This window comes from Glycine max, chromosome 19 (genome assembly GCF_000004515.6).
Source record: "Glycine max cultivar Williams 82 chromosome 19, Glycine_max_v4.0, whole genome shotgun sequence".
Classification (NCBI taxonomy): Eukaryota; Viridiplantae; Streptophyta; class Magnoliopsida; order Fabales; family Fabaceae; genus Glycine; species Glycine max.
The window spans coordinates 4,404,023-4,415,562 of record NC_038255.2 but is presented as its reverse complement, the minus strand read 5'-3'; the positions used below and the strand labels follow the sequence as shown (position 1 = coordinate 4,415,562).

Sequence of the window (11,540 nt, the reverse complement as noted above, 5' to 3'; positions counted from 1 at the left end):
ACGCCAATTTTTTTTTTTGAGATACCGGCCACTTTTTTGTGATACGGATTTGAAATTTTTTTTAATAATAAAAAAACTATAAATAACAAAAATTTTGCAATGATAAAACAAATCAATTCAAAACTTATTTTAAAGATTAATTTTAATTCAGTTATTGCTTAAATTTGGTTATTAATTTTAATTTAGTAATTGGTTAATTTTAGCAATGATAAAAAAATTTAATTCAAAAAATATATAAAGTTTTTAAAATTAGATTGCTTAAATTTTAATTTAGTCATTAATTAAAAATAATTTATTTAAAAAACATGACCAAATTATTTCAAAAACAATGGGATAATATTAGACATGACAAAACAACTATTATATATAAGAACATGGTTGCAATAAATTTAGAATCAACACATGATAAAACAATAATTATAAAACAACTATTATATAAATAAATTGTTCAGAAGTAATTAAAATGTTCATAAACATGGTCAAAAAAGCAGACGATTAATAGTGGAATCAATGAATTCAAATATTATTTTTATGTTAGCTGTCAAGGACAAGGTTTCGCAGAAATGTTTCCATCTGACTCCAATTTTAAGTGTTTTCCTCCAATGATTGAACACAAGCCGACATTCTGCAACGTCCTCCAAGTGCAAATGAGTCTAACCTTTGTCTTCAAGAAAATAATACATGCTGTTTGGAACGTCCTGATATTAAGAATAGTATTATGTCAGCACTTTATGTTATGAAATTTAAAAATTGAAAAATAAAGAAATGCTGACAATTAAATTAGAAAGTTGCTTACCAGACTGCTGTAGGTAACTTTCTGCTGAGTGAGATAAACCTTGAAGGTGACAGAATTTGACACTTGATGGTATAAAGAGTGTCATCTTGGGAATGATCTGGGCAGGCAACTGGTCTTGAATATGGTAAGAAAAAAATGCACTCTTACCATAATGAGTTAAGGACACTAGATGATCTTCGGTCAGCTGGTAAAAATCTCGTAGTATTGTCCACCCTGCTACAATTGCTGGTTGGTCCAAATCTTTGTTATAGACAATGTTATGATAATTTTCGTCTTTGTCAACCAAATGTCATACGCTGTCAAGTACGTCCTTCCATCTGACAACATATAACTTACTAACTTCACCGTAAATCTACATTTGATATCACAAAATAAGATTGGTTAGTTACACAAAATAACAGAAAAATCATATGTTAATTAAATCAAAATGAACATGACCTGGTCCTTGGCGTGAACGGTGTTTAAAATAGTAACTGGTGGAACTGCGACATTCTGCATCATCTTTGCCATTTCACTCCATTCTCCGTACTCTTCAATTGTTAATTCTGACATAATTAACATTCAAGCAATTAACATGCATTCAAGCAATTAACAAAATTAACATTCAAGCAATTATATGTTAATTCTTATTGAGCACAGTCGCAAAAAGCTGCTCCAGTTCCTCATTGAGGCTGGTTAAACGTGATAACGACGGACGAGAGCGTGACATTCTTAAATATATTTAACAAAATAATATTTTAGTATTTTTGTTCTATTAACATTTTCATGTTTCTAATCTAATTTTTCTTTATCAAATCTAATGTTTGTTTTAAAAATCTAATCTAATCTAAAATGTAATATAATCCTACTACTAACTAACATAAACATTTCTTAGATAAACTGAATAATAAATAAATCATTCATAAAATCAATAATAAACAAATTAATGATACATAAATTAATCACAAACTAATAAAATCAATACTAAATAATTTATAAAATAATTAACATATAAATATTTTTCGTTTAAAATTTTTCCTACTTTTTTCTAATAAAAATCATTTTTTTTAAAAAAAAAAAACTCATACGGATTGACAATCTGTATGAGCTACCAATCCGTATGGGTTTTCACAAAAAGAAAAAAAAATCATTTTTTTAAAAAAAACTCATAGGATTGTCAATCTGTATGGATTTTTCACAGACTGAATAATCAAATTGTTTTAAAAAACCACATATAGGTTGACCATCCATATCCGTATGAGTCATACGGATTGCTGATTTGTATGGGTTTTTCACAGAAATAAACATGGAGCAGCAGAAGCATGGCAGGGGCGGGGGACAAAGATAACGAAGAAGCAGCACCAATGCAAATCAAAACACAAAACAATACACAATATCTAACGGCAAGGAAGAAGAAGCACCACAGAAAGAAGAAGATACACTAACCTCGAAGACGATGATGCAACAAGAAGAAGACGGGAGAAGAAGAGGTCGCAATCACCATAGGAAGAAGACGCAACAGCACCAATGACAATGTGGAGGTAGAAGAAGAGGCCGCGGGGAGAAGAAGCAGTGTGGAAGAAGAAGAAAAGGCGTTGTGCAGCAAGGAAGAAGAAGAAGAAGCAGCGGTTTCTCGGATAATGAACAATGACTCGTATGGATGAGTCATTGTGCCGCTTTTATATGAAAGAATGAAGGGCATTTTCACCCTTTCACCCACGTTGCTAGATACCCCAAGCAACAACCCATCTATTTTTCTCACATTTCTTCGTTTTCTCTTCTATTCTCTCAATTGTTTTTATACAAGGGAATCATCAATATATTATAATTCGATTACTCATTTGACTTGAAAATTTTGTATAGGATTAACAAAGAGCGTCGCAGCATGGGAGTGTTGGAGAACAGAAAGAGAGCGAGAAATATAGCGAGTATGGCCTAAGGAGGTTCCTTCGTACTCGACCACCAGAGATTATGCCCACCATAACTACTTCTTGAGTGAGGATAAATGAATGAGTGTAAATATATTAAATGTAAAATAATTCAATGGATTAAAGTATGATAAAAGTATCTATATATTTGTCATAAGGTTTGAATGTGAAGATCTGCCCTATATAATTTGGTTTGACCCCCTTGACTTTTTTCTAAATTTTACGTTCAAAGGATTATTTCAGTTATGTTTTACGGAAGTTTTAGTTTGAGTTTTTACGGAATTCTACATGGCTCTTATCTAAATTTATCAACTTCAAATTAGGCATGCGGGTGTAAATATGATTATAGATTAATCTTATTTTATTATTTATTATGTATATAATCACAATGGAGAAGCAGCAACTTGAGATTGATATCAAATTTGCCTATGAAAATAAATTATTACTTTTTTATAAGAAAATCTGATCTAAAAATATATTGGACTAAATTATAGTTATTATATAATCTATTTTTATTTCTTGATTTTTTCTTCTTCTGAACTATCAAATCATAGCAATCTTATATATATTTTTAAAAATCTTATTTAAATATTATATTTATCAATTTTAATTACTACTGTATACAGTAAGTTTATATTCTTGACTTTTTTTAAAATTATAAAATTAATAGTAATTTTGTCTTTTAAAAAGAAATCTTATCTAAAGATTATATTTTATTAATTTTAGTCATCATATAATTATTTTTTATCTCTTAATTTTTTAAAACTATAAAATCAATAACAATCTTATCTTTTTTTCAAGAAATTTTCTTTAAATATTATACTTTTATCAGATTTTTGTCATTATACAATTAATTTTTATCTCTTGACTTTTTAATTAAAAAATAAATAATAACTTTATCTTTTTTAAATAAATCTTATGTGAATATTATATTTATTAATTTTAATTTTTATATAATTATTTATTTTTTCTCGAACTTTGTTAAACTTTATTTTTGTTGCAATTAAAAGAGTTTTTGTTTCTTAAAATATCATTGAAGGGACAAGACATTGTTATAATTTTCAAATTTGCAACAAGACTAGAGAGTGATCTTTCTCCGCTATGAATACAGTCAAGGTTATCCTTTGCAATAAGATGGAAGATGAATTTTTGACTAATTGCTTGTTAGTATAATTGAAAAGAAATTTGTTGAAAAATTTAGTATAAATTATAGATGATTTTTGTGAGATGCAAGAAGATGCTCCATGGTTTTGATAATGTATGATATTTTATATATAAAAATTGTTTATATATATATATATATATATATATTTGTTAGATAAATTTTAATTTTTATAGTTGACCCTCCGTGTCATCAGAGTCTGAATTCACCCCTGCTTATTAGTATTATACATTTTATTTATTGGTGGATTAGGTTGTTGGTAATAATAATTTTCAATCATATAGACTTAGATATGGAATTGCGTATCAATAAAGATTGATAGTAGTATTAATAATTTATGTCTATTAATCAAATGATACATAAATCAAATCCTAACTTTTAATATGAAATAAAATGTGTTTGAAAATAATTACTCACCTTCAGCTATAGAATCACATATTGGTTTATAGGGACAATCGCGCCCTCAATTAAATAAATTAAAGTTCCTTTACAATACTATATAATGCTATCATCTATCGCCCCACCCCCGGCATTTTGTTAGGATATTTGATGACCTTCAAACTTCAAAGAACGGGAGGCCGGAGGCTATACAAAATACATTTTAAAATAATAATTCAATTGTTAAATTTTGTTATCCTCATAGTAAATATATACTTTTATCATATTAAATATCTTAGTTCAAATCTACTCAAATTAAAGACATGTTGGTATATGCTAAGTTATAAACATTATTTTTTAAATAGATTATTGCTAATCTATGTGCTAAATTTTTGTTCCCTTAATAAATTTTTTGTTTCCTTCTTGCATATTTTGTGTACGCTCATGATCTCTAATGAATATTAATCACTATTGAAATTACTTATATTAATACCATAACAAAAAAAAATACAATTATGTTAAAGTACTTAGAGGATGAACTTTATTATTCTTAATAATCTTACCCAACTAAAGTAAGATTATTCCTAACAGAGAATACCTGAGAATTATATAAAAAAAATGGGTTTGAAAATACATGACAAAAATAATATAAAAAAACATTAGAACATACTGATTTCATATTAAGATTTAAACTCAAATATGTTTTTTGATCCCTGATATATATTCGATTTTGCATTTGGTCCCTAATAAATTTTTTCTTTGCAATAGTCCCTAATATTTAAAAAGTTTTGTGTGACATCTCTGCCGTTAGAAAGGATTTGTTAATTGCTTATGTGGTCATTAACTCGACATTTCAGCAAGCTACCTGTGATGTCACATGTACTCTATATTTGAGTTAGGACTCCCATACGAAATAGATTTTTTATTCTTAAAAAATAATTAGCAAATATTATTTAGGATAAAAATTTAAATTAAGATTAAGAGAGGAGAGAAGGAGGTTACTTCTAAGAAATCCAAGTGGATATGAAATTATGGAAGGTGGTGTTGGGAGTGAGGGAATCATCCCAAAGCTCTTGCATTGTGGTGGGGCAAGGGAAGTGGTCCAAACTGAACCATTTGAGAATGTTGCTCCTCTCATAGGTCTAGCCGATGCAAAGGGTCACAGGGTCATGCATTGGCTCAAGGGAAACTAGGCAAATAAACATAGAAGGAACTTCACACAGGTCCAACTCTTCAATCATTTTCGCAAGATCCAATTGTTTACCAACCCCATTTTTGTTAGCTCGATTGGCAAGTGTACCAAAACGGTAAGCCCGAGTATCGTGTCCACAGGGAATTTGTTATACCTAGATGCCATATATTCAGTTTGTAAACATTTTCAGTTGCAGTAAAATAAAGTAGAAAAACTCATTCATGTTTCAAATTCTTTAATTAATTTTTCTAGACTTAAACACATAACAAAACAAACGCAAAACTATATAACAGAACAAATATCAAGATAAAAACGTTGGGGAGTATTCTACTGGACTTTCTATTGACATAACTAAATAGGTTTTTCTCTATTTAATATTATTCTAATGTTCTTGCACCGTCAAATTACTCTAACCGTAATTCCTCACATGTAAGAATCTAACCCTCTTAGTTTTGTTCTTGATTCCTCAACAAACTTATTCTAAGCGAGCTGCACTACACACAAGATGCAACTTTTACTAGATTACTGCACATTATTCCTAGAAATGAAGACTTCTAGCTGCTCTACCAAGTTCTAAGGACTTTAAGCATTTTCCAATACTTAAAACTTAAAAGAGAATATAAATGGGTGATCAAGCCACAAATATATAAAATAAACACAGATAGAAGCAGAGAACACTAGCAGTAACATTAAATAGATAGTTAGAAATTTTACATCAAGAGTGCTCAGTAGAAAAACTCCCCAACAATGATGTGTTTAGCCCTCCATTAGCAAGGAGGGCTTAATACAAAGGTGAAATGATGTTGGAATGAAAGAAAATGGAAAAAGTATGAAGAAAATGTCTTCTCTTCAGCCTTGGTGCCTTCTTCCTTCCTTCTCACGCTGCATGACTCTTCACTTCCCTCTATTCTCAGTGTTTTAAAGACTTTTGGGCTCATCAGCTTACGAAGGCGCGCCAAGCGAGCATGTCTCGCTAAGCGCGAGTAAGTGGTTGTGCGCTAAGCGGGCTTGGATGCGCGAAGCGCAAGAAGAGACAACGTCTTCGCTAGGCAGGCTGGCTGCGCACTAAGCGCGTTGCTCTCAGGCTCAACATTCTCTAGGTTTTGTTCTTGCTTAGAGAGCCTGGCTCCCTCGCTAAGTGGATGAGCCTCGCTTAGTCAATCTAGCTCGCTGAGCGAACCCTTCAGTAGAATTTCAAAATCTTCTCTTCTTTAGCCTAAAAACCCAATTAAATTCAACATTAGTCACAAAAATTGGAGTTTCCACTGTATGAATTCACACAAGAATAAATTATTTACAAATCTCGCAAAGGAAACCATAAATTAGAGGTATATTGCTACTTTATCTCCTATTTTTAATGCATTTAAAGCTCATGAATAGCAATTAACAATTTCCCACAACCCCAGAATCAACACCACCACCCAAAACCCCATCTTTCACCATAATGTACAAATTTAGAATCTGGCCTTTGACACCATCCCTCTTACAAGGAAGCTCAAACATTGACATTTTAGAAACCCCTTTAGGTAAAAGGAACCAGCTTTAGAGAGAAACTAAAAAATACAAATCACTACAATAAGAACCTTGGTTTAAATATTTTGCCAAATCATCATCCCAGACCTAAACTTTACACCTTTTATCTTCCTGCACATTATACAACAACTACTATGAACCTAAAATAGAACACAAAAAAAAAAAGCACAACAGAAACCAACTATGTCAAAAGTAAAATTTTATTACATTCCACTCAGCACATCGCCAAGATATCTTGTCTGGATGTTTCTTGGTTCAACATGTTAGTTGAATCGCCACCTTGTCGCACCAACAACAAATAGAAAGGGACCCAAATGACAAAGAAGAAGCTCCTATGGATGTCATTCTCTTCTCTGGACTAGAAGATATTCAACTCGCACAAACACCCCTCAACAAAGCCAACCCAACACCATATAGAGGTGCACCACTGAGCATCTTAGACCATCATACTCCTCTTCTCTATCACAACCAATAACCAGTGCGGGAAGAAGACACAGAAGACACAAGCCTCCTACTATTCTCAAACAACAACGTTTTCATATAAGGAATCCTAATCTTCTACTTTTTTTGTTTTAATTTAATTAAAATATGATGTCATGTCAAGCGACACGTGGTCAACTTACATGTCACATTTTAATCTGATGTGGCATCATAGGTAGCATGTCGATGTGTTGAGTTAACGACCACATCAACAGTTAACAAATCCCTTTTAACGACAAAGATCTCGCACAAAACTTTTCAAATATTAAGGACCTATCACAAAGGAAAAAATCATTAGGGACCAAATAAAAAATTCGAGTATATATCAAGGATAAAAAACATATTTAAGCCTAAAATTTATCAATATGTAGTAAAAATGGTTTACTTTTTAAATGACTTAGAATAGTACTAAAATAAGCCAACAAAGGTTTTTAGTAAAAATTGAATTCATATCCCATGAGGATATGGGTTCAAATTTTGCTACTGATATGATGGCATTATTGGTGGACGATTATTTGTAAGTACTTTTGTAAGCGTTCATTAAGTCTTGAGGTACTGACCTTGATAAATTCCGAAACTTAACTCACCTAATTTTTTCTCCAAAAAAATAGTACTAAAATGAAAATTTAAAATTAAAGAGGGAGAGTGAAATGCTTATGTTTAATAAATATTATAAACTTCAAGAAGATGTTATATATTTTGTTGTATTTTCATCACCCAAAAAATATTGTTTTAAATGCCTATTTAAATGCTTAATATGTAACAACAACAACAAAATTTATTTATATTTATATAAATAGGTTGTCTATTAAGCCTAATAGACTTTTGAATGACAAAAAATTCCTTCTATTTTTAACTAAATAGGCTTAATAAAAACATTGACATGGTTTATTTATTAAATAAAAGTCACGTCTGACTCAAACCTAATGTAATCTAGGCAATAAGTCCTCGTCGAACAATTAATCTGACCTATTTTCACCTCCTACCCACTTGCTTTGTATAATATTTGTCATAGTAGTTGTATATGCTTGATCTTTCTTCCAAAGTTTTGGGTCATCTAGTTATGTTCTTTATTAATAGATTCAAGCACAATTTGTCAATACATTCTTGCAAGGGTTTAACTATTTACAACTCCCTATTTATTATGTACACTTTTATTTCTTTTTATTCAATATGTAAATTTACCTAATTATTCTACTTCTTTTTTTCAAATAATTCTCATTTCATTGAACCCCTTTGCTATTCTCATTTCATTGAACCCCTTTGCTTTTCTATAAACATTATCCCCTCTATTCCTCCCTCCGTGCACTCTCTTTTAGAAATGTAATTCATTTTGTATCAATTCCTTTGTTCATCAAATTCACTCTATTCTTCTAGAAACATTTCTTTTAAATAGAATGATTTCTTTTCTCTCGTTATGATTGATGCACACATTCTAGATTATACATTAATACTTGTGAAGAAGAAAGAAAGAAAAACAATGTCGTAACAAAAAAAACTAAAAACACCAAAAAATAATTTTTAGAAACATAAAACTATTTCATAAAGTAATTTCTAGAATTGTGTTTTAACACACTTCCCAAAGTTAATTTTCAAACACGCTTCCAAAATTGTGTTCCCCTATCAAAATTGGGGGTTTGGGTTTAAAAAATTTATAGTTGTTTAATAAAGCTCTTTTGGGAAATGGGTTTGGAGGCTGTTGGGTCATGAAAAAAGCCTTTCGGGGAGAAGCGTTAGTGGGAAGGCATCTGCTTGGGGCACCCAACGTTTTTGCTTGGACACCCAGCAGATTTTGAAAATGGCAAAAATACCGGAGAAGAAGAGGTATGCAATTATTTTTTTAAAACATACGGATTGACAATTTGTATGGCCATACGAATCACCAATCCATATGAATCATACAGATTGGCAATCCGTATGGTTCATACGGATTGGTGATCAATAGGATTTTATTTTTAATTGTAAATATATTTTTTTGATTTTTTTTTTAATTTGTTTTGTAGTGTAATTTTTTGTAATATTTTTTTAGGAATTATATAAATATTGATTTGGTGATATTATTTTAGTAATTAAATTTAGTAATTACATTGATAAAAAAATGATAATACATATAAACTTTTAAAAATTGTTAAAATTGACATTAGATTACTAAAAAAATAATTTACTAAAGTAACATTAGATTGCTAAAACAATTTTTTATATACATTTAAAATATTTACTAAAGTTGATAATTAAACAATTTTGATATTTAATTAAATGTTGTATTTATATGTTTGTTAGAAAAATTAATAGTTAAACAAATTTGGTATTTAGTTGAATGATGTATTTAGATGTTTATTACAGTGATTAAAAATTAAACAAATATGATATTTAAGTGAATTATGTATTTAGATGTTTATTACAATAATTGATAATTAAACAAATTTGGTGTTTTATTGAATGACGTATTTATTAGAATTTATATGATATTTATTATTCATTTGTTTAATTATAATAGTAATCTTTATTTGTTATAGTTGAATATTTTAATGAAGATATGTAGTGAAAATATATTCTGTAGTTATATGATGTACAATACATTTTTTTTTTTAATTTTGTATAGAGCTATATTTGTGTCGATAACAAATAAGGTGATTGTATAATTTTTTAAAGTTGTTAAATGTTTTATTAAGATGGATGAAGAATAGTGGATGTATGATAGTATCATGTCTGAAGAAGTTGATATGAATGTTGAAAATGAGGAAGATGTTGGCGTGAAAGTAGAACACGTTGATTGCTCTGATGTCTTTAATACTTTTCAGGTATTTGTCTAATTTGTTGTTGGTACAATAATTATATTACATAAATGTTCATTGATCTTAGACGACCTTTGAATTGTGTTATAGTTGTTTGCTACCCATGATGAAATTTTACATTGGGCTCAATCGGTGGCTCATGAAATTGGATTTGTTGTCGTAATAATGAGGTTAGACACAAATACTAGTGTTAGAGGAAGGACCTCATTTCTATTAATAGCTTGCAAAAGGAGTGGTGAATATAGGCCTAAGAAGAATGATTTGGTAAGAACATGCACTGACAGTAGAAAATGTGGATATCAGTTTAAGTTGCATGCGAAGCCAATTTTGGGAGGAGAAGGATGGATGGTGAAGTTAATTTGTGGGATTCACAATCATAAAATGGCAAAGTCATTTGTTGGGCATTCATATACAGGTCGACTGACTAAAGATGAGAAGCTTGTTGTTGCTGATATGACGAAGTCCATGGTGAAGCCAAGAAATATTCGTTTGATGTTGAAGGAGCACAATGCCAACAGTTATACAACAATCAAACAAATTTACAATGCTAGACATGCTTATCGTTCTTCCATAAGAGGGAGTAACATCGAAATGCAACTTCTCATCATGTTGTTTGATCGAGATCAATATATTCACTGGCATAGGATGAAGGATGTAAATGTTGTACGTGACTTGTTATGGAGTCATCCTGATGCAGTCAAATTAACCAATTCTTGTAATTTGGTTTTTTTTATTGATAGTACCTACAAAACAAATAGGTACAAACTGTTGTTGCTTGATATTGTTGGTGTTACACCAATAAGAATGACATTCTCTGCTACTTTTGGGTACTTGGAAGGAGAGCATCTTAATAATGTTGTTTGGGCTCTATAGCAGTTTCGGGGTCTTTTCATGAAAGTTGATGCACTCCCTGAGGCTATTGTTATTCACAGAGATTTGTCTTTGATTAATGCAGTGAAAACTGTATTCTCGGATGCTACAAACTTGTTGTTTCGGTTTCACATTGACAAGAATGTGAAGGCAAAATGCAAAACCTTGGCTGCTCAAAAGAATGCATGAGATTATGTGATGGAGTCTTGGGGGGTTTGGTTGACTGTCCATGTGAGAGTTCTTTTGATGAATACCTTAAAAACTTTGAAATGGCTTGCTCTTTGTGGCCTATGTTTGTGGACTATGTGTGTCAAACATGGATGATTTTGCACAAAAAAAAATTTGTGAAAGCATGGACTAACAAAGTGATGCATCTAGGAAACACAACTACTAACAGATATGAATATTATTTTTTGTTTGTGTTGAT

The 11,540-nt window shown here is 30.4% G+C and overlaps 1 protein-coding gene across 1 annotated transcript; it reads left to right on the top strand.

Moving 5' to 3' along the window:
• The first annotated feature begins 10,153 nt into the window (after positions 1 to 10,153).
• Positions 10,154 to 11,302, top strand: LOC102663087 (uncharacterized). Its single transcript, XM_006604924.1, has 3 exons — positions 10,154 to 10,249; positions 10,334 to 10,711; positions 11,120 to 11,302. Exons 1-3 carry the CDS (start codon positions 10,154 to 10,156, stop codon positions 11,300 to 11,302), a joined length of 657 nt encoding a protein of 218 aa, XP_006604987.1.
• Positions 11,303 to 11,540: the final 238 nt, after the last annotated feature.